This window comes from Zalophus californianus, chromosome 4 (assembly GCF_009762305.2).
Source record: "Zalophus californianus isolate mZalCal1 chromosome 4, mZalCal1.pri.v2, whole genome shotgun sequence".
Taxonomy (NCBI): Eukaryota; Metazoa; Chordata; class Mammalia; order Carnivora; family Otariidae; genus Zalophus; species Zalophus californianus.
The window spans coordinates 174734285-174758273 of record NC_045598.1 but is presented as its reverse complement, the minus strand read 5'-3'; the positions used below and the strand labels follow the sequence as shown (position 1 = coordinate 174758273).

The following is a 23989-nucleotide window of genomic DNA, read 5'->3' as shown; positions in this document are numbered from 1 at the left end:
TCCTTGTACAAAGTAGGTTCTAAATATTTGTGGAATGGGTCTAGATACAGAAACTATTATTTTTCCAAGCTAATGAATTGAGAAGAGTTTCTGTTCAATTAAATATGACTGTCACAGTTGGCTAGCACTTGAATTTCATATACATTGGCTTATCTGTGAAGTGGGTATCAGTATGCTCATTCTACAAATGAGGAAACTGACGCTCAGAAACGTGAAGTTGCTTGCTCACAGTCACACAGCTAATAGGTGGGAGGATTAGTATCTAGAGCCTCCAAAGCAAAGCTTTGTAAATATGAAAAGGGGTTACAGTCTGACCTTAGCTTTACTATCTTTGGGTGGCTCCTGGGCTGCCGGTTTGGGTTTGGGCTCAAGCACAGGAGATGAGTCAGGGATTTCAACCACGCTGCTTAGTTGATTCTGGGCAGAGTCGGGTACCACTGTGGGAGGTGGCTCAATATCCACATAGATGTGATCTGTTGGAAGCTCCTGGGGGAAACCGAGGGATCCAGAGGGCTCATCTGGATCTGAAAGAGCTGAAATTGGAAGTATATCAGGTCAACCGAGTTGCAAAGCATGGTGGTCATTTCAGAGATCCAGTACTGAGAGTCAGACAGATCTGGATTCAAATATGGCAAGTTCTTATATCTCTGACCCTCATTTTCCTTATTTACAAAATGATGGTGAAAAAACCCATCTCACTGGGGATAATCAGGATTCAATACATGCTTGTACTTATTATTGATCCTTCAGAGCTATTTTAAATAACTGTGGTCATAAGGAAAGTGCATATCAAGGTTTAGGGCACAGGTCCTCTGTGTGGGTTTTCTTTTCCCAGTCCCAGTTAACTCAGGGAAACTTTGGAGGCTCCAGAGGTCTGTGAGCTCCCAACTGCAGGCTAGACTCTAGACACGTGACTGCATGTGCTCATCAGGGAGCAGGGGTAGGTTCCTGGACTTTGTGAGATTTTTAACTGGACTGATGATCCAGTGAAAAGATCGTAACACTGTCCTTTCTTGCCAAGGGTCCTCTTTCCATTTTGTGCTGTAGAATCCAGTACTTAGAAACATTTCCCAGCTGGAAGCCTCCGGAGTTTTTGTTCCCCAGTTGCTGACTTTTCAACAGCAAATTCAACTCCATAAACACTTGATAGGCATCTACTCTGTGCTGGGCACAGAAATGGAGAGAGCAGTGAGTCAGAATAGAAAGTTCAGAAATAGACTAGGGATGTATGGCTACTTGATTTATGAAAAAGCTGACAGCACAAAACAATGGGGCAAGTAGACTCTTTTGGGGGAAAATGATGTACTCTATGGAGAAAAATGTAGCAAGCTCCCTATCTTAAACCATATACAAACACAAAGAACTGCAGATCTAAATGTGAAACTTAAAAACATAACACTAATAGAAGAAAATATAAAACAACATTTCTGTGACCAAGAATTGAGAAAGTGTTTTCAAACAAAATTCTGAAAGAACAAGCCATGAAGTTTAAAATTCAGATGGGGGGGCGCCTGGGTGGCTCAGTTGGTTAAGCGGCTGCCTTCGGCTCAGGTCATGATCCTGGAGTCCCGGGATCGAGGTCCGCATGGGGCTCCCTGCTCAGCAGGGAGTCTGCTTCTCCCTCTGACCCTCCCCCCTCTCGTGTGCTCTCTCTTTCTCTCTCTCTCTCTCTCTCATTCTCTCTTTCAAATAAATAAATAAATAAATCTTTAAAAAAATAAAATAAAATAAAATTCAGATGGATATGATTACATTAAAATTAAGAATTTCTCTTCAAAGATGGGGATCACAGGCAGGTTAGCTTAGCAGTTATCAGAGTAGGAGAAGATATAATCTACAGGATCTAGATATCTAGAATATACCAAAAAGAAAATTAAAAAAAAAAACAACACATAAAACTTGGGCAAGGGATGTGAGCAAATCACAGGAGAGAAATCAAGGTGGCACAAGCATGTAAAGAGATGTGTAAATTCAGTAGTAATCAGAGACAACCAAGCTGAAATAAAAATGAGACACTACTTTATACACAGCAGAGTGACAAAAACCAAACCAAAACAAAACAAACACTCAGAAAGGTGGATAATAGCAGGTGGTATTGAGAAAGAAGAAAATGGTACTCCAGATGCAGTAATGGTAAGAACGTTAACTGGTGTGACTGGTGTAGACGGGTGTAAACCAGCACAGCTCTCTAGAGTGCTCTCTGGCAGTAGCACTCGGTGGAATGACATGTGCATATTCTCTGGGAACCAGTAATCTCACTCCTGGGTGTATATTCCAAAGAAAATCCCACACAGGATCCTCCCTTGGGCAGCGTTCACAAGGATATCCATAACAGCATCATTTGTGGAAGTGGAGAATTGGAGGCAGCCTAGGGGTCCAATATGAGGGGAAAGGAAAAGCAAAGTGGGGTGGATCAGCGGGTAGTGGTAACAAACTAATGTACACACAGCAATATGGATAGATCTTAAAGCCTTGCTTTGAGCACAAGAGTAGGAAACCAAATGAAGATTACAGCATCGTGTTATATATGTCATTTAAATGGACTGAAATTTTACAAAGAGGGGCAGTGTGGGGCCTGCAGTAGGAGGGGGCAGGAGTGGGGATGGGGCATAAGCTACAGGAGGGCAGTGCGTATGAGACAGAAGCCTTGACCAGACCAGTGATGACTACACAGCACGAGCAGAGAAGTGCAGTTAACTCCACTCTGCACCTGAGATCCAAAAGGGAACAAATCAAAGTAACATCAAGCAAAGAGAAATGTCAGGGAGTGGAGGTGGAAGGGAGCTGGACTCATATTCGTGGAAGCCTTCTTAGAGGAGCTGACCCTGATGTCAGTCTTAGTGTCAGAACCTGGCAGCTGAAGAAGCTGAGGGGACTGCAGGAGCAAATTCTTCAGAAAGCTCGACTTGACGGTGGGGCACCCACTTCCTTTGGGGTCCCCTACCAGGCCTCTGCAGGCACGACGGCTTTGTAGTCTGAAGCTCCAGAATCTAGAAAGTGCTTCCTACCTTGCTCAGCTTGGGTTCCGTCCACCTGGGAGGTGAGGGCTGGGGGCTCCTTGGATTTACACAAAAACTGCTTCAAACAGTTGATGGTGTAGGTGCCCACCAGGGTGCTCCTCCCGAAAGCTCGCCAGTCCACCACGCAGATGCTCAGGGGTGGGTGCAGAAGCTCATTCTCAGGCAGCTCCTGGGAAGAGAGGCCAGGGTGAAGTGGGGAGCACTGCCTGGCCTGAGCCCCGCTGCTGGCGCCCTGCTGACTTGTTTAGGGGCAGGATCAAAGCAAGCCAGGCACCCATCCTCCCTCTGTCCCTGCCTTTCTGTTCTGCCCCTCCAGGTCACCCCTGCAGCTGGCCAGAAGTCTGGAGCATTGCCTTCCAAACCAGGGAACAATTATCCATAATATGAGGGATGGCACTGACAAGTCATCCCAGGTGTAAAATGCAAAAATCACAGACTGCCAATTCAACTGAACGCTGAGCCAGGCCCAAGATAGAAAACAGATGAAAGTGGACACATTAAAAATGGAACTGAGGGTAAGGGGCCAGTGCCCTCCCTCTCCTGTCTCCCAGTGGCCCCAGAGGCTCAACGACACCCAGCGTGACAGGTTTGCAAACACCGTGCACATTCTCTAATTCCACTCTCTGCTGATTTAGAAATGTGTCCACCGGAGCTGTGTCACACAAAGCAAACCTTCTTCACAGTTAGTTCCAGATCAGAACACAAATATGTGTGTTGAAATATTGAAATAGAAGCTCAGGTGTCAAAAAACATCACTTTAGAAATGTAAGTTCACATGCAAGCCACTGACATGGTACATACAAATAATTTTTAAAAAATCTAACCAATAAAATAAGTTTCATTAAGAAACCTTCTAGACCAGTGGTCTGCGAACTTTAGCATGCATCAGAACCACTGGAGAACTTGTTAAGCCAGAGGGGTCTGGGCCCCAACCCCCAGCAGTTTCTGATTCAGCAGAACTGGGGCGGGGCCTGAGAATCTGCATTTCTAACAAGTTCCCAGGGGATGCTGATGCTGATGAATTGGGGGCCACACTTTGGGAACCACTGTCCACCTGCTTTGATTTACTGAACCTTTAAAAACAAGACAATGCAACAGCAATAACAAAAGTCCATTTTATCCCATTCTGAGATCCTTGCTTTTTACTCAGACTGTTCTTCCTTGTAGGTAGTGGACACCCAAAACTCTGAAGCATCTCCCCAAGCCAAGTGAATGAAGGAGAGGGTCCCATCTGCGGAAGTGAAGGGAATGAGTGGGCAGGAGAAGGAGAGGCTGTACCACTTCGAAAGCGTCTGCCTGGACGCTGAAGTTCGGGTTGTTCTTGTAGCTCTGGATCACACAGGACTTGACTCCTCGTCCCCCACACTCGATGAGGACCTGAGGGCGATCCACGGAGAGCAGCTGCACCTTCTTCATTTCTCGGACTCCCCAGAAGAGGACCTGACAAGAGGACCAGCCGAGCTGTCACTCAGAGACCCAGGGAGGAGGCGACATGCATGTGTGCGTGTGGGAGGTCAAGTGGGCTGCCTGGGAACTAAAGTATGTTCTTCTGGGACAGGGCCGTGCAGCTCCCTGAGGGCCCCGTTCTGTCAGCTATGCCTCATTTCCACCCCGCAATTCCCTCAGACAACACAGGCAGGTATGGCAATGCACCACTGCCCTTAGCCCCAAAGAACAACTCAGTCCTCCCCTGCACCATACCTCCACTCGGTATTTACTCAGCACTGGCCGAATGTTGGCGGGAACTGGGTAGATCTGGGCAACATCCGGTGAGTCAATGGGAGGGAGCCCTTGCAGCCCAGATGATGGGACCTACCACACAGAACAAGTGCTGGTTAGAAGGTGGGGGAGAGATGAGGAAGACCAGCGCCGCCGAGCAACCACCTCATCCATATGACACTCACTTAACAAAACTCATGTTTCCAGCTTAAAGTGTAGCCAAGACAGTGCATTTTACCACACTTAATGATTTATTCATTGACAAATATTTATTCATTGACACCCTCACGAGGGTGACCAACATTTAGTGAGCACTTACAATGTGCCACAAAGTTAATAGGTTAATAAGCTTTAGGTAAGCTCACAATACAGAGGGGAGAAGAAAAGACAAGTGGGTCCTCACAAGCTGATGAAATAACATTGGAATGACAGCAGAGGTGTGGAGAAGGGCTCTAGTCCGGTTCTGAGCTCTGAGACTTAGCTACCCCCCCCATTACATACTACTACAAAAGAGATTCATATTTATTTATTTTTTAAAGATTTTATTTATTTATTTGAAATAGAGAAAGCTCGAGTGGGGTGGGGGGCAGGACTGAGGGAGAGGGACAAGCAGACTCCCCGCTGAGCACAGAGCCCAATGCAGGGCTCTACCCCAGGACCCTGAGATCATGACCTGAGCTGAAGGCAGACACCTAACTGACCGAGCCACCCAGGAGCCCCAAGAGATTTGTGTTTAGTCAAATAGAGACTACATCTTCATCAGTGAAACAGAAATGAAGCTTTTTTTTTTTTAAAGATTTTTTATTTATTTATTTGAGAGAGAGAGAATGAGAGATAGCACGAGAGGGAAGAGGGTCAGAGGGAGAAGCAGACTCCCCGCTGAGCAGGGAGCCCGATGCGGGACTCGATCCCGGGACTCCAGGATCATGACCTGAGCCGAAGGCAGTCGCCCAACCAACTGAGTCACCCAGGCGCCCCAGAATTGAAGCTTTTTGAAGACAAACCTCCAGAATGAAAAGGTATCATTTCCTGTGCATTTGAAGATACAGAAACTGCAGGAGGATAATCCCCATGCTTCACTGAAATCTCACACAAAGAGCTTGGCAAGTCTACGAAGGACACCCCACACTGCAAGGCTTGGCTCAATGTGTACTTCTTCCAAAAAGCTGTCCCTGATTTGACCCCAGTCACTGTGGTGGTTCTCCTACCCTTTGGTCCTTGGAATGCAGTGTGTCCTCTGTGGAAGCTTAGTGCAGAAATTAGTGGCCTGAGCCCAGAAACCAGGCCCCGCTGTGTGACCCTGTATGAGTCCCTTCCCCTCTCTGGGGCCCCAGATATTGGGCCAGATGACCCTTCAAACCCTTTGAGAGCCAGATGCACTGGGTATGTTTGTCTGACTTGACCAAGAGGAAGCCTCTATTTACTTCATTTCATTCTCTAAGCCCCTTAAGCAGTGCTCCACATCCAGTGGACTCTTGAAAAATGTTTATTGGCTGACTGACACATTAGCTCCATATGCTCAAAAAAGCTTAATTGCTCCTCAAAACAGGCAAAGCACAAACCTATCACCATTTCTTCTTCACAGATATATTCTAGCTGGCAACGACAGATGCAGTTAAGCTAATTACAAGGAAGCTCAGACAAAGAAGACAGCAGACACCGTGGATGCCAAAGAGGCTGGAGACAATGAAGCTGCAGAACCAGATGAGATAAAGGCGCTGGAAGCTGTGAGGATGCACGCCCAGTACCGCCTGGCCTGAGCGACTCAGCCTGCAAGACCTTGCCTCCCTGAGAAAGCTAACTGCTCCTCTAGCTCTAGAGGGAAAGCCACAAAACAGCTGTGGTGGTGGCATAGGATGGTGCCCCTGGCTGGGCTTTTATGAAAGTACCTCATGTTTCCTCATTCCGGGGCCACCAGGAAATGTTCTGAAGAGGCTTTGTTCCACAGTGCCTGACAGATGCCCTTGAACTCAACACCAACCCTGAAGGGCTCTGCATCATGGTGTAGACTGAATGACTGCTCCCAGCCAAGGGCAGACATTTTCACAGGGAAATGGGTTGGCTACTGGCTTACAAATCTGCGTGGTGTGTAGTTACTCAGCACATGGGGCCAGAGGAAGATAAAGAACGGTTATAAATGCAAGAGGGTAAGCATCGGAGGTGGGTTGAATAGGTTGGTCCAAAAGCCAATTGCTCTAATATCCCAGTGGAGACAATATATCGGGACCTCAAAGGAGATCCAGATGCAGGGCCAGGACAAGGACCTAGGGTGTGAAATTTAGACAGGTGCCACTCTCGGGGTCATGCATGACCTTAATCCCAGTCCTGCTCATCTGAAAATCACTGCTGCTCAGAAGACTTTCTGCGTCCTCTGTGTCCCTCAGCCCATCATTTACATTTGCGATATCCCTCTTCTTTGGTGCCGTGGGTAGCACAGCCCAGGGCTCCATCACTTGCTAGCTGTGCAAACTTGGAAAGGTTGCTCAGTGTTTCTGAGTCTTGGTTCTGTCATTTGCAAAGTGAAGATAATGATGTCTAATTCATGGGTTGCTGTGAAGAATGGCTGACACAGCATGCAAGGTGCCTGGCACATTTTCCGGCACGTGTAAATTCCCTAGGAGTAAGGGTCTACTGGAGACAGCAAAGGTGGAAGCTTGACTTCACGCCATCTTGGACTCAGGTGAGCCAGGATTGCTAGTGCCCCAAACCACCTCAGAAGCAAATTTAAATCCTCTTGCAAGGAAAACATTATCACCCTATGCTCAGATTTTGTCCACATATTTTTGTGAATGAGTGAGACATGTTTGAAGATAATGTATTGAGAGTCTACTATGTGCGTCTATTATTGTTGGCTTCCACGTGTGACGTGGAGATGAATCTCATACCCCACTTCCAACCCATCAGCTAATCCTGTGGACTCCGCCAGAATCCTTTTTCATGGCTACACTCTTGATCCAAGTCTCCAGTTCTCCAATCTGGATTACCTGAAGAGCCTCCCAGTTGGCCTCCTTGTTTCCCCCTGGGCCCCTTCAGCATATACCCAATTTGCATCCATAGTTTTCAACATAAATCAGACAAATTTAACAAAATTCAATAAAATCCTCTCTTGGCTTCTCATCTTTTATAGAATAAAAGCCAAACTCCTCACAGTGCTCCACATGATCTCTTCCCTCTGACTTGATCTACACCCTGCTCCAGAAGCACTGGTGTCCTTGCTTGTCCTTGAACATGCCAGGCACACTTAGGTTTCAGAGTCTGGCATTTGCTGCTCCTGCTGCATTGAATGCTCTTTGCCCAGATACCAGCATGGCCGACTTGCTTCTCTCCTTCAGGTCTTGACTTAAATACCGCTTTCTCAGTGAGGCCTCCCTGGATGCCAAAATGTCGAACTGCCCCCTCCCCCAAAATGTCGAACTGCCCCCTCCCCCAACTGTCCACTCCACATCTCCCAGTGCATTACCTTTTCTTCTTCGCATGTGTCATACTGCTGTTACATTATAATTTACATAGTATCCTCTATTATCTTCCCTTCACTAGAATATAAGTCTCAGGAGGGAGTTTTGCCTGTTTTATTCACTGATGAATTCTTTTTATTTTTTTTTAAGATTTTATTTATTTATTTGAGACAGAGAAAGGGCATGAGTGTGTGGGAGGGGTTGAGGGAGAGGGAGAAGCTCCCCACTGAGTAGGGAGCCCAACTTGGGACTCAATCCCAGGACCCCGGGATCGTGACCGAGCTGGAGGCAGATGTTTAACTGACTGAGCCACCCAGGCACCCCTCACTGACGAATCCTTAAGAACATGCCTGACACACAGTGGACACTCAATAATATTTGTTTGACTGCATGAATGAGTGAAATAGTCCTGCCTTCAAAAACCTTACAAATTAATGGACACAAGCCTGTAAACAATTGACCTTACTGTAGCCAGAGTTAAAAAGAAAAAGAGGCAATGTGCTAAAGGATGGAAGAAGAGAAAACATTTAATTTGACCAAGGTGAGGGTGGGGAGACCTTCCTGGAGGAGGCATATCTTGTTCTGAACTTTGATGACCATTATCATAAACAGGTGGTTTAGGTTAATGTTGAGGTGGGTGGAGTGGGGAGCCATTTCAGGATGGGCTAACAGCATGACTAAAAGCAGAGGAGCTCATCTGTGTGGTGAGGTCAGGGACCCTGGGGTAGCCTGACATAAAGAGGCCAGAGTGTGTATAGAGTAATATGAGGAAATATGAGGCTGAAGAAGCAGTCTGAAGGTAAGTTTTAGGAGAGCTTGAGTGCTAAGCTGTGGAAATCTGGCATTCTCTTATGGGCCAGGCTTTCTTTTCATGAGATATGAAAATCATGCCCCCCGCCAAAAAAAAATTGTCCCAGTCACAACATTTGGGAAATTTCGGATCCTCTTAGAGTGTTGACCATGGTAATGGGCATTCCAAATCCCCAGGAGGGATATAATTTGAAGCATTTCCCAAAATTTCTCTTCAGTGTAACTAGAGGGATTATATTTGGTGTTCCACAGAATAGAGTTTGAGAAATGTTTCTAGAGGTAAGAAGTGGGGAGCCATTGATGATTTCTGAAGAAGAGAGTGGTATGAACCGACTTGTCTTCTGGAAAGAATGTGGAGGATGTCATAAACAAGAAGAGTAAGAAGCTAGAAGACCAGGAAAGAGGCCAATGCAAGGATCCTGAAGAGATATATGGCAGCAGGGAAGATGGAAACCATTCGAAGACAGGCTTGGCCTGGCTAAGGGTGCAGACACAGAGAGAAGAATTAAATCTGAGTCTGAGTTTTCAAGGCAGAGAACAGTGGAGAACAGTGGGGCCATGTGCCAGGACTGGGCGGACAGGGGGTCGGAGAGGGAAGTGGAGACAGTGAATTCAGTCTGGACACGGAAGAGCCGAGTTACCAAATCCTTCTTCTGAGACACAGAAGCATTTCAGTAATGGAGGGGGAGAGGCTGAAGCAAACCACGCACAGATGAAAACTGAGAGCAGCTAGGGACAAATGAAGGCATTTTCCAGCTCTTGTCTTCTCAGCATGTACAAGATTCACATACTAAGACTGTCGTGCTGATGATCAAATTACTTTCTGAACAAGCGATCAAATGAGAAGTCCTAATGAAACCCTAATGGATTCTATCTCCTAGGCCGCTCACCTCTGACAATTAACGCAGCTGGGGGGAAGCAGCGGGATCTCCGGGTACCCTCAGCAGTAGAGGGAGGGAAAGGGGTAGGGGGCCCCCTCAGCGTGGAGGGAGGGGGAGGGGGTGCCTTCAGCAGTGGAGGGAGGGCATGTGTGGGGACCCTCAGTGTGGAGGGAGAGAGGGAGGGAGGGGATACCCTCAGCATGAAGGGAGGTGGGAGGAGGTACCCTCAGCAGTGGAGGGAGGGGATGAGGGGGGGAACCTTAGTGTGGAGGAAAGAGGGAAGGAGAGGGGAGCAGAGCCCCTCAGCATGAAGGGAGGTGGGGAGGGGTATTCTCAGCTTGAAGGGAGGGGGGACCTTCATACTGAGGGTACCTGAGGGAAGGGATGGGGAGGGAGACCCTCAGAGTAGAGGGAGAGAGGGAGGGGGGCCCTCAGCATAGAGGGGGAAGGGGGTGCCCTCAGCTGTGGAGGGAGGGGGTGAGGGGGGACCCTCAGTGTGGAGGAAGAGACGAAGGGATGGGGGAGGGGGGACCGTCGGAGGGAAGACAAGGAACCCTGAGAGCCATCCCTTGATGGCTGTAAGCCTGTAGGGACCAGTCACCCAGCCCCTCACTGAGGGACTAGGGGACTCAGGCTCAGAGCAGGGCAGGCAGCTTCCTGTGGTGAAAGAACAGCTCACTGCATCCCAGTCAGTTAACCCTGAGCCTCAGCTTCCTGACACGTGAAACGGGAGCCTTGCCCTAGATCTGGTTTTCCCAAGCCGGCCGTTCCTCTACCACATATCTCTCCTGTACTATTTAATCCAGTGAACATTTTCATTAGGTAACGCTTTGTTTTTAAAAAGGGAACTTTATGCTGTTAAGTAAAAAAGTAACACTTGCATAAATGAAAAGCAACTTTAAAAAGAAGACCAATGAAAACAAAACAAGTTACGGGAATATGGAATGTGAAGCATTTCTTAAACGTTCTTTTCCCTGTCTTTGAACTGGTGTTCCAAGAAGCACATTTTGGGAAATGTTCCTACTGACAACACTGACCTTTTTTAAAGGCACTCTCAGCTGTCCCCTGCCCCATTACACTTTCCAGCCTCTCAGCCATAAGGGGAATCGGTCAGTATAGCTGGATTCTAGGCCCTGACCTGCCCTGTTAAGCAAGTCATTACCTCTCTATTATCCACTCAATTTCTTCACCTGAAATAAATAGGCGGGATTAGACATTTTGCTTCAATATTCTGTGGCGTACTACCACTACTAATAAAATAGGTGGTATTTGTTGAGTGTTCATTCCATGCCAGGCACTTTCAGTAGACTGATCATCATCCCCATTTTGCAGGTGAAACAGAAATTAAGTAGCTTACCCAAGGTCACATGCTACTAAGTGGTAGAAATGAGATCCATACCCACGGGATCCGACTCTGTCACCTTCCCTCTCCCTTGTCTCTATGTTTTAGGAGTGCTTGCCTTCTAGTTTCTCTACTAAATGAGGTTTTTTTTAAATAGGATTTCTGAAAAACAGGGTTACCTAGAGAGGAATTGGTGTGACCCAAAGGTAAAGTGCCGCCTGCCTCAGTAAATGCAGTGGTCTCTTCTAGTGACTTATTTTCCAGGTCTTCTCCATGTCCCATTTGGTTTTCCACTGACCAGTCAGACCTGAGAGTCTCAGCTTCCCTCCCCAGTATCCTGCCTCTGCTTTCTGGAAAAGTCTTCTGAGGCACACATTCAGAAATTCCCCTATGTTTTAATGGGACCAATTAAGAGCTCCCTGTCTTTGGGGCAACTATGTGATGCAGTGTAAGAAGCAAAAGGCTTTAAAGGTCTCAGTTCAGCTCTTAGCTGCATGATGAGGTAGGTCAGTCAATTGCACCAAACCTCAGTTTACGATCTGGAAAATGGGAATCATAATACCTCAACAGGGTTGAGGGAGGTTTACATGATGAAATTTATGTGAGGCAGCAAACATCACGCATGGTAAGTGCCCACAAGTTTGCTTCCTTCTTCCCCCTGTATCCTCTCATGGTCCATGTGAGCTCCAGGATGTGCACATAGGGCTGCTCAAGCATTGCTGGCCAAACCCATAAGGATCTTTCATCCTGGGACTCTGACCTACAGCACAGGGGCTCTAGAAATAGCCTATGCCACCTGAACTGTTAAGTGGCAGTTCCCAGATCCCAAGAAGGAGACACCTCCAGACCCAGGGCAGCAGGGAGCGACCAAGCACAGCTTTACGGAGTGTACTTCCAGCGAGGGCCCTTCTCCGGCCAGGAAGACAAGGTGGATTCGAGTGCAGATGACACTTCCAGCTTGCTTACCTGCAGCAGTTCAAATACAGCGAGGAGGTCCCCTCCGGAGAGGCTCCCACAAAAGATGGGGTGATAGCAGAGCCCGGGTGGCTCATACTCCTGGTCAGCTAGCTTCACAACAGGAGCAGCCACGGTGGCACCCAAATACTCTGGCTTCCCCTAAGGCAGAAAAGAAAGGAATTTGTCCCCCGTCAATACCTACCTGGATCTGACCTGCGTCGGTGCACTTTTAAAACTGTCAGCCTCAGTGTCTCCCTCGTGCTACTAACTCACTCTCTTCTTCTGCCAAGCGTCTTTTGTCCCTGACCAAGGCTGGGGGCAGTGGGGAGAGTGCAGGGGAATCCGTTTGGGGTCCCAGGGAAAACTTCTGGGCCCAAGGCTCTTAGGGGTTATCTGTCTTCTCAATGTACAGAGCTCAGTGGAATTAAGTTAAAATAATCACTTAGGGTAGGCTTAGAAGAGAAAAAGAAGAAATAAGGTGGCACCAAACTTTCCAAAATCTCTGCAGGGCAGGACACCACTGTGGTCATGGAATGCAAAAGCTTTGGAGTCCAGGTAAACCGGTGTCCATGCTCCCAAATCTGCTACATTCTAGCTCTACGGCCTTGGCCCATTTACTCAACTTTTTTGAGCCTCATGTCTTAAAAGGGATTAAAAATAATACCTGTTGGGGTGGGAGGATGGGTTAGCCTGGTGATGGGTATTAAAGAGGGCACGTTCTGCGTGGAGCACTGGGTGTTATACGCAAACAATGAATCATGGAACACTACATCAAAAACTAATGATGTAATGTATGGTGATTAACATAACATAATAAAAAAAAGTAAAAAACACCTGTTGATGGGGCCATGGGGAATGACTTAATGATGTATGTGCTTTGCACAGTGACTGGTATACAATGAGCGCTCAATACATGGTAATATGATGATGATGATGATGAAGTTCAGTGTATTCAAGGGATAGAGCAGTTCTGCCCCAATTTTCTTGGTCATAAAAGAGGCCATTAAAATATTTTTGTATGTACGTATGCCCATGGGCCTCAAATTTCCTTAAGAGCTATGAGATCGCGCCGTCTCCTGCTTCTCGCCACACCTGCTCCCCGGAGCGTGGGTCTGCCTTCCCCCAGGAGCAGCATGGGGCTGGAGCATGGGGCTGCCTTGCTCTTTATCTCAGGAATGGCCCCATTGCCGCTTTACTCACTGCTGTGTCCCCCAGCCCAGGGCAGGCACTCATTACATTTTATTGAGTGAAAGCTGTTGGATTAATGACTTCCAAGGTACAAGGATGGCGCCGGCAGTCAGCGCCCGGCTTCCACCAGGTTTTCACAGCCCCTCTGCTTCATTGCCTTGGGACTCAAACCAGCACTCGTGCTCCTGGCTGTAGAAAGAACCTTGGTTGAGGTGGAGATGGGGTTTCGTTTCAACGAATGATTATTTGATGATTTATAATTATTTTAGATGATGAGTTTGACTTTAAAACAAACAAAGCTGGTGGGGTCAGAACTGTCCCTCGCGGGATGGATGTGACGCCGGACGTGACACAAGTGGTCTGTTGTCTATGTCGTCCATGATCCAAGCTGGGAATAATTAGGTAAAATTGCCCTGGGCACAAAAGAGTATAAACTTAAACCTGAGCTAATTTGCCAAATATAAACTCCTTGCTTAGAGAGGCAGCAGGCCCTAAGGCAGGTACAAGCCACTGGGTAATGAGAAAAAGTCCTAGACTGGAGCCACATTCTAGCAGAGTCAGAATGTAATCATCTGATCACCACCCCAGGGCTGTGGGCCCGGCATAGCTGCAGCCCCCCAGATGTAAACAGAACCTTCTGCGTGTCTACATGTATCTCTCCAGGAAGAAAATACAAAGTTTTCATATATTTTTTTCTCTCCTACGTTTCCCTTTGATTGTTTTTCTGTGAAGGAGCTGGCTTGGGTGGGATCCAGGAGGGCAGTCGTAGAGCGGAGATCTGGAAGGGGTCTGAAAGCAAAGGGAAATCCACGAAGGGCAGCAGGTTGGTTTAGGAGTTCGCAAAGATGCTTGATCATTGTTACTGGTTTTCAAATACAAAAGTAATTAGGATGGGAATCATGTTGTTAACAACACAATTTAAAAGGCATTTATTTTGTGGCTGTCTCTACAGAAAATCTATACTATATGCACAACAGTAGAACTCATATACAATTTATAGCTCCGATTTACAGCTGGAGCAACAGGGTGCAGAGAGAGAGACATGGAAAAGCAGAATGTGTGTGTGTAAAGGGATATGGCCACATCAGCTACTCCCACGTGTGCAAGAAAGCATGGACAAGGGAGGCTAGGTTCAAGTTCCGGCTCTGCTTCCAGCTACCTGTGACCTTGAACAAGGCATTTGACTTTCCTGGGTCTCTGGTTCCTTCTCCAGGAAGCAAGAGGGCATGCTCTCCAAGGTCCCTGCTCATTTGCAATTCTCCCATCCTAATTTCCTTCTGACCTTGCATCAAGGTCAGAGCTGCCAGCATGCTTGAGGAGGTGAGGAGGCTGTAGGGAGGCTTCTTGGAATGAACTATTGTACTTAATATATTTGTGCTTCCTCAACTTCCCAAGGGGGCAGACATCAAAGAAAATAAGTCGGCCTTTAACTTTTATCTTAGACTTATTTCATTTAAAAAAGGAGAAGAAAAATAAAATTAAAAAGGTTTGTCTTAGTAATTAAAAAATATCCTCCAGTAAGCTTTTGAATCTACTTAGTATGGAACACAGACATCTTTGGAGAGGAAAAGTTTTGGTTAACATCATAGCAGAAATGGGATGGAGATGAATGTGTTGTTGCAGGGCTTGGGAGCAAAACCAAGAGAAAACAAGACCCAGCTACAAGGGCTGAATTGCTGATGGTACTCACCCAGTTCCCTCCAGGCAAGTGAGGTCAGTAAACACCTCTGGTTTTCAAGAGGCCTGGACATTTTTAAAAAGATTTTATTTATTTATTTGAGAGAGAGAGAGAGAATGCATGAGGGGGGCGGGAGGGAGGGCAGACTAATAAGCAGGCTCCCCACTGAGCGGGGAGCCCTGACCACGTAGGGCTGGATCCAGGGCTCAATCCGAGGACCCTGGGATTATGACCTGAGCCAAAGGCAGACACTCAACCTACAGAACCACCCAAGGCTCCTGAGGCCTGGACATTTTTACTGAGCATTTTTACTGAGCAGCAATAGGACATAGCAGAAGGCTGGGTGCAACTGCAGGTGACTTCATACAAGGATCCTGTTCCTGAAGAAGCGTGTGCAGACCGAAGTTTTGTGACCCGGATCCTATTCTAATTGCAATCTCGTGGGAAATCTAAGTGAAAAACCCCTTAGTAAAGCAAATGACCATTACCCATTTTCCCATTTCAAATCATTGTTTTCCCAGGTCAAAATGGTATCTGGGCACCTGTTGGGTCCTGAGCAGTCACAGGCTGGTTAGACAAAGTACGTCAGTGGACTGCAGCCCAGTGGGCACTGCCTGGGACACTCACCACCGCGTCACTGTCATATAGCTCCACCACCACCGAAGGCGGGGACTCCACCAGCTCTTTCTGGTCCCCGTGCAGCACCAGGTCATTGAATAGCAGCATCTGGTTCCAGGTGGGGGAGAGGGTCTGGGAAATGACCTGGAAGGTGGGGCCAAAAGAAAAGCAAAAGATCATTTGGTAGGGCTGGAGGGGGAGGGGTGCGTTCATTCCACAGTTCGCGGTGGAGGGCAGAGAGAACCATCTTCGTCATTCTCGTTCAGTCACTTAACATCCAAGCCACAACATAGACCGAAGTACTGCCACCGTGTGCTAGACACGAGCGGATGCAGATCCCTGGTCCCGGAGAGCTTACAGAAGTTCATGAGTAGGGCCCTTGCAATGATGAACAACTTTTTTGTATCCATAATTTCAACTCAAGCCTCCTGGAAGTGCTGTGCTGGTAACACGAGCTACCCTCAGTTGAGCATTATGTGCCAGTTGTTGCACTTTGGATGCACGGTCTCATTCGAACTTCACAACCACTCTGGGAGGTGGATGGTTATCTGCTTACATTTTATAGATCAGGAAACCAGGGCTCACTTTGTCTGGATCCGGCAAGTGGCAGAACTGGGATTCACTCTTCTGGCGCCAAAGCCCAGGCTGCTGACCTCATCCACCCTCACCACGTAGATGCTAATATTATCTCCATTTTATGGAAGGGCGCTTCGTGGATGAGGAAGATCTAGTGATTCTTCACTTATGAGCAAATAAAATTTTGTCATTAAATACTCAAAAGTGGGGTTTAACTCTAATATTCCTTTTTTGGAATTCCACTGTTCTGTGAATATTTATTTGACTTGTGTTGAACTAACCAAAGTCTTCAAAATAACCTTCACCATTTTGCATGACATCTTTTCTCTGTGATAGCAAAATGTGACATAGGTCACTGGCTGTGTCCATCCTACAGATGGAGAAACCAAAGAACAGAGGACAACAGTCTGCATTATTGCTTTAGAACCCTGAGTGTCACACCTGAAATTGGCTCACAGACCCCCTGCCAGGCCATTCACCTGCTACCCTCAGAAGCCGGTGTGTCATTGGTCTTTGCCTCTCCTACTCTAGTTTAATTGGATGTTTGGACCCTGCCAGTTTCACTGAGCTGAAGACTGGGGTTGTCTGCAGGACAGGTGGACTCTGTTCCTGGGCAGAATCTGTTCTGTTAATGTGTGAGGCTAGTCCTGGAAAGAGGCCACGGAGTCACATCTCCCTCCCTCCCAGGCTGTGCAGACAAATGGGTGATGTCACAGGTGAACACAGAACCAAGGCTGCTGGGTCCTGAGGAATTTCCACACCCCCTCTGAACTATACCCTTACTTCTCACTATGCGTGCCAGAGGGGTCCCAGAGGGATCCAGCCTGGATTAACTTCCCAGACTCCAAAGAACAAATCAAACTGGCATCTCAGAGTTCTACATCACGAGGCATCTCTAGTCAGGACATTAAACCGTTGGCACTGTGGTCAGGAGAGAATTTTTTACTGTTCTTCTTTATGGGAGTTGTAAAAATACCATGCAATCCACCAGTTCCTTCCCTTCTCACTTTTTGCTTTTAGAATATTTTAAGCTTCAGACACAGTGATGTTTTTGACATAAATCTCAGAAAAAATCTTAACTTTTTGGACAAGGGGAGAATGGCTTCAACCAATCTACGAACAGGATTTATGTGGTTGCAATGAAAAGTTACCGTGTGGGTGTCTGACATCACAAAGAAACATGAGTTCTTACGTTGCTTTTTTTTTAAATAGAAATGTGAACTCTTTCGCAGTATGCACACAAAAATGTGATACCAAAGCTATTTTATGATCCTCACAGCATCTTTCCTATAGAAATATTTTGATGGCTTCCTTGGCACTTTCGGTTACCACTTGATAAGATTCCAGAGGCCAGCATTCATTGACTCAACATATATTTCTTAGCACATTCAACACCCAATGTGCTAGGCACAGTATTAGGCACCAACATGGCAATTTGCGCATAGCAGGTGCTCAACTGCAATTTGCATGAATAAATGAATGGATAGTGACCTGTCCTCAGAGTTGTTCCCATGAGTATAAGGGCCATGTGGCCACCTTCAAGAGGTACTAAAAGGCTCACCCAAACAAAATTATATTCTCCCACTTCTCTGCCAAGGTGCCCATGACTAGCTTCTCTCCTTCAGGGCTTCCTTAAGGAGTTATGCATTCTGACTGTGTTTAATGCCATCTGGGAGATTTTGGTAGCACTTGGCTGACATTTTGAAGGAGTGAGGTACTATGGATGGAGTATGGCTTTTGAGTCAGATATCCCTGGAATAGAACCCAAGTTCTATCAACTGCCTCAACTTGGGCAGGTGATTTAACCCCTGTGAACCATCATTCCCCTGATGTAACTGCGGTTAGTGCTGACCTTGTAGAATAGTGATGGCCATTGTCTGAGATAAAGCGTGTTAAGTGCCTGGCACAGAGTAGGTGCTCAGTAAGTGCTCGTTGCCCACCCAACTCCATCCTGCCAAGCTACTTACGAATGAGTAAGCAGTTACTGAACATCTACCACGTGCCAGTCTTGATGCACTGGGCACTTGTGTCTAACAAGAGACCATCTGAGTCCTCGGGACTCTGATTGCTTGAAATCTCAGGTTCTGCACTGCCCGCCCCCCCGCAATGTCCTCTCCTCTCCTCTAAAGCTCCTTCCCGCCACTTAGTCCCTCTCCCCTACTGTCTTCAAAGCCTTTCTCTTTGGGGTGCTGTCTCCCTTTTCCTTTATCCTTTGACCACTATAAGAATTCTAAGTCCCACATCATCAGTGACCTCTGGAATAACTGGGTTCCCCTTCTGATATCTTTCAGATCGTGACATCACTTTAGAGAGGACTGGCTGCAGGACCAGCCTTGCTGAGACTGCTCTCGCTGAGCTCCAGAGGGTTAGTTCAGGCAGGTGCTACCAGGTGAACGGTGGAGCACAGATAGGATTGCAGGGGCCCCAGACTCAGCTTGCCCCATCAAGAAGAGTGCAAGGGTGGGGCGTGACACTGAAACAGCAGAGGGAAACCAGAACTTTGCTTACCAAAATGGAAACAGAGTGGTTAAGCAAAGTGGGTTTGGAAATGGCCAATGTGGGTTTCCATCTTGGCTCTGCCACCTTCTACCTATATGGTCCCTACGCCTTACCTTCTCATCTGCAGAATGGGGACGCTAATAACGTCCACCTTTAGGCTGTAGTGAGATGTGGTAAACAAAGCATATAAAATGCTTAGCATGATGCCTGGCAAAAAAGGAGCTTTTAATAAATGGCAGCTGTTATTACTAACAAAAACTATGTACTTGGTTCAAAACTATGGAGGCAAAGTCCAGGGCTCCACAGGAGCTGTTTGCCCTTTCAAACGATTATTTGATAAATGCCATTTTTTCCTTTGAGATGTGAGTCCAAATCAAATGAAGGTACTAGATAGAGATGCAAAATAGGAAGATAATCACAGCCCAGTGGGCTCACTCAAACCCCTTCCCCATCCAGGGCCCTGAGATCATCAGGGCCTGGAATTTCATGGTGTTGTGGCAGCTGGAGGAAGGCCCCAGGGGTCCACCCCTTGAGAATCATCCTTGCTTCTGGTGGAAAGCCTCAATGACAATAATAAGGAGTCACATAGAAACTGTTAGAAGCAAGGCACTGTCCTGGGTGGTTTACCTTCCGGGAAGTATATACAAGGTCAACATCGTGAGGGCTTTGCTTCAAGAGCTTGGATCCGAACCCAAACAATGTGGCTCTGGCGTCTATACGCTTCATCACTGAGCTACGCACTACCTCTCAAAACACAGGGAAGAGAAAGTGGTTGGGACTCTTCATGCTTCATGGGTTTTCATGCTCCTTCACTAAGTGAGGATGCAGTCACCTTCCTTCCAAGGTCTTTCTCGCCTCCCCCCTCAGACAGAACTAACCTCTCTCCCCACGGCTCTTGGAAGACTTTGTCTAGCCCCGCACTATGGGGTTTTCCATGGTGCAGCCCCTGAGCCCAGCATGGGACCTGTCACAGAGCAAGCACTCTGCAGGCGCTGGAGAAATGGATGAGATGATGATTCACATTATGATCCAGGTCTGCGTTTCACAAATCAAACTCAATCTCCCTGGTCACAGGCCTCACTTTGGAGAGACATGTCAGCCTGTGTACCATCAGCCAATGTAAAGGCCACCATTCATCAATCACTTTATACACTTAACTCTGTGCTTCTTCACAACAGTCCTATTTTTAGATGACAGATGGAGTTTTATTTTTTTTTAAGATTTTATTTATTTATTTGACAGAGAGAGACACAGCGAGAGAGGGAACAGAAGCAGGGGGAGTGGGAGAGGGAGAAGCAGGCTTCCCGCTGAGCAGGGAGCCCGATGCGGGGCTCGATCCCAGGACCCTGGGATCGTGACCTGAGCCGAAGGCAGACGCTTAACGACTGAGCCACCCACGTGCCCCCAGATGGAGTTTTAGTGAGTAAACTCGGCCAGAAAGTAGATGAGCTACTCAGGTCTCTTTGGGTCCTTGGTGTTTGTCTTAACTCCCGGAGATGGGTGAATCCCTTGTGAACTCTCTCTCAGAGCACTGAATCCTCAGAGAACAGAGTCAATCCTTGGATATTACGATCTAATGGGGAAAGTGTCCTATTGGATGCCTGCTGATTAGAGACCCTTCCTCTTTTCAGCACTCAGTGTCTAGGAAAGCAGGAGAGCCCAGAGGAAACCAGTGTAGACCCACCTGCTTTAATCCTCACAACATCCATTAGGAAGTAGTATTTTCCAGAGCTCTGGAAGGGAAGCCCTTCCCCCAACTTTTAAGTAGAAAGCAATGGTGCGAAGTCTAGGGCTTCCTCACCACAAATCTGGAAAACATTCCTCCCCACTGACACCCCTCACAAAGGTTAGATCATAAGCCTCACACGGCCATGCCTGTGTGCTGTTTTCTCGTGTGTTTGTTCCCCCGTGCAACTTGGCCTTGTGCCCAGTGCTCCGGCAGTCACTCCAGATGCTCCAGGTTTCACTTCTCCTTCTCATCCCTCTTTCCTCACACTCTTCCTTCACCTTGGGGGCTTGCTCTCTTGGCTGCGGGACCGTGGGTCACCTTGGAACAAGAGAGCTGCCCCGTGTCAATCTTTCCTTGCACACGTGCTTTGGAGTCTGAACATCTGCATCCCCAGAGACACGGGTATTTGCAACAAGCCCCTGCTTTTTCCTGTGCTGGGTTCTGCTGCACATCAGCCATGGGCTGCAGGAAGAAGGCAGGAGGGCTTCCCTGGTTACCTTTGTGGTCTGGCAGTGAGAAAGGAACGTGACCTTGGCAAAGGGGTCTGAGAGTCCACTGCTATCGGCTGCAATGAGGCCCCGGGCTTGGTACATGTGCGCTCTCAGCTGAAAGACATGCCGGGCTGTGGACAAAGAGTGGAAAGGGACAGACATCAGTGGGCTTTTCCCAACAGGGAGTGGGAAGAGGTGTCTGTTTCTCTTGTGCATCTGTGGCTGTGTCTGGAGGCCAAGACGAGGAGCATCGCTGGCCTCTGAGACTGAAGAGGAAGCAGTTAAGAATTGGAGGGGGGGTGGCGGTATTTTGGAGCCATGCATTCTCCTTGGCACCTTTACCATACCGTGGGTTTTAATCTTCATAACAACCCTGTGATTATAGATATAATTATCCCCATATATGTATGAGGCAAATGGCTACAGAAGTCTCCCAAATTTGCAGAGCTATAAAATGCCAGAGCCTGGATTTTTACTCCTGTCAGACTCCAAACTCACCTTCTCTTTCCAAAATACCACATTTTATGTTTTGCAATTTTCCTTGTTTCCACTGGCACATGCACTCGCGCGCGCGCACGCGCGCGCGCGTTTGTGTGTGTAAGAAAGGGGCTGCCCCAGAAATCAGTGGCATTCCTATACACCAACAACAAGACAGAAGAGAGACAAATCAAGGAGTCGATCCCGTTTACAACTGCACCCAAAACCATAAGATACCTAGGAATAAATTTAACCAAAGAGGCAAAGGATATATACTCAGAAAACTATAAAATACTCATGAAAGAAATTGAAGAAGACACAAAGAAATGGAAAAATGTTCCATGCTCATGGACTGGAAGAACAAACATTGTGAAGATGTCAATCCTACCTAGAGCAATCTACACATTCAATGCAATCCGCATCAAAATACCATCCACTTTTTTCAAAGAAATGGAACAAATAATCCTAAAATTTGTATGGAACCAGAAGAGACCCCGAATAGCCAGAGGAATAGTGAAAAAGAAAAGCAAAGCTGGTGGCATCACAATTCCGGACTTCCAGCTCTATTACAAAGCTGTCATCATCAAGACAGCATGGTACTGGCACAAAAATGGACACATCGATCAATGGAACAGAATCGAGAGCCCAGAAATGGACCCTCAACTCTATGGTCAACTCATCTTCGACAAAGCAGGAAAGAATGTCCAATGGAAAAAAGACAGTCTCTTCAACAAACGGTGTTGGGAAAATTGGACAGCCACATGCAGAAGAATGAAACTGGACCATTTCCTTACACCACACACAAAAATAGAGTCCAAATGGTTGAAAGACCTAAACGTGAGACAGGAGTCCATCAAAATCCTAAAGGAGAACACAGGTAGCAACCTCTTCGACCTCAGCCACAGCAACTTCTTCCTAGAAACATCACCAAAGGCAAGGGAAGCAAGGGCAAAAATGAACTATTGGGATTTCATCAAGATAAAAAGCTTTTGCACAGCAAAACAAACAGTCAACAAAACCAAAAGACAACCGACAGAATGGGAGAAAATATTTGCAAATGACATATCAGATAAAGGGCTAGTCTCCAAAATCTATAAAGAACTTATCAAACTCAACACCCAAAGAACAAATAATCCAATCAAGAAACGGGCAGAAGACATGAACAGACATTTTTCCAAAGAAGACATCCAAATGGCCAACAGACACATGAAAAAGTGCTCAACAGTGCTCGGCATCAGGGAAATCCAAATCAAAACCTCCATGAGATACCACCTCACACCAGTCAGAATGGCTAAAATTAACAAGTCAGGAAACGACAGATGTTGGCGGGGATGGGGAGAAAGGGGAACCCTCCTACACTGTTGGTGGGAATGCAAGCTGGTGCAACCACTCTGGAAAACAGTATGGAGGTTCCTCAAACAGTTGAAAATAGAGCTACCATACGATCCAGCAATTGCACTACCGGGTATTTACCACAAAGATACAAATGTAGGGATCCGAAGGGGTACGTGCACCCCAATGTTTATAGCAGCAATGTCCACAATAGCCAAACTGTGGAAAGAGCCAAGATGTCCATCGACAGATGAATGGACAAAGAAGATGTGGTATATATACACAATGGAATATTATGCAGCCATCAAAAGGACTGAGATCTTGCCATTTGCAATGACGTGGATGGAACTGGAGGGTGTTATGCTGAGTGAAATAAGTCAATCAGAGAAAGACATGTATCATATGACCTCACTGATATGAGGAATTCTTAATCTCAGGAAACAAACTGAGGGTTGCTGGAGTGGTGGGGGGTGGGAGGGATGGGGTGGCTGGGTGATAGACATTGGGGAGGGTATGTGCTATGGTGAGCGCTGTGAATTGTGCAAGACTGTTGAATCAGAGATCTGTACTTCTGAAACAAATAATGCAACATATGTTAAGAAAAAAGAAAAAGAAGAAGATAGCAGGAGGGGAAGAATGAAGGGGAGTAAGTTGGAGGGGGAGACGAACCATGAGAGACGATGGACTCTGAAAAACAAACTGAGGGTTCTAGAGGGGAGGGGGGGTGGGGGATGGGTTAGCCTGGTGATGGGTATTAAAGAGGGCACATTCTGCGTGGAGCACTGGGTGTTATGCACAAACAATGAATCATGGAACACTACCTCAAGAACTAACGATGTAATGTATGGTGATTAACATAATAATAAAAAAATTTAAAAAAAAATAAAGGGGCTGCCCCACTAATAGCTTTTGCTTCAGTAAGCTCCTGAGTCAGCCACTCAGCCATTCTTCCATTCAGCTAGCCAATGTCACCTTGAGTGTTTACCACATACCAGGTACAGTCCAGTCTAAGGATTCTGAAGTGGCTAAGACAGCTTCTGCCCTATGGAAACTCCAGGAAGGGGGCAGAAGATAAGACAAGCACCTGTACCCCAGTGACAGGAGGCCAGGGACCAGCATCCTGTGAAAAATACAGGCAGAGGACACGGACGTGAAAGACAGGGGTGAGCACATCTGTTGACAGGACGGGAGCAGAGAGAAGGCTGCAGCTGAGGGCA

At 47.0% G+C, this 23989-nt stretch overlaps 1 protein-coding gene across 1 annotated transcript in view; it reads right to left on the bottom strand.

Annotated features, from left to right (window-relative positions):
- Positions 1 to 23989, bottom strand: part of FER1L6 (fer-1 like family member 6) — a 115170-nt gene that overhangs the window by 40059 nt on the left and 51122 nt on the right. The window contains exons 19-25 of the mRNA XM_027617208.2: positions 20970 to 21094; positions 15678 to 15812; positions 12194 to 12343; positions 4722 to 4832; positions 4299 to 4460; positions 3009 to 3189; positions 316 to 533 (exon numbers count right to left, since the gene is read on the bottom strand). Coding sequence (XP_027473009.1) covers positions 316 to 533; positions 3009 to 3189; positions 4299 to 4460; positions 4722 to 4832; positions 12194 to 12343; positions 15678 to 15812; positions 20970 to 21094 — 1082 coding nt within the window. The remainder of the gene's footprint in view (positions 1 to 315; positions 534 to 3008; positions 3190 to 4298; positions 4461 to 4721; positions 4833 to 12193; positions 12344 to 15677; positions 15813 to 20969; positions 21095 to 23989) is intronic.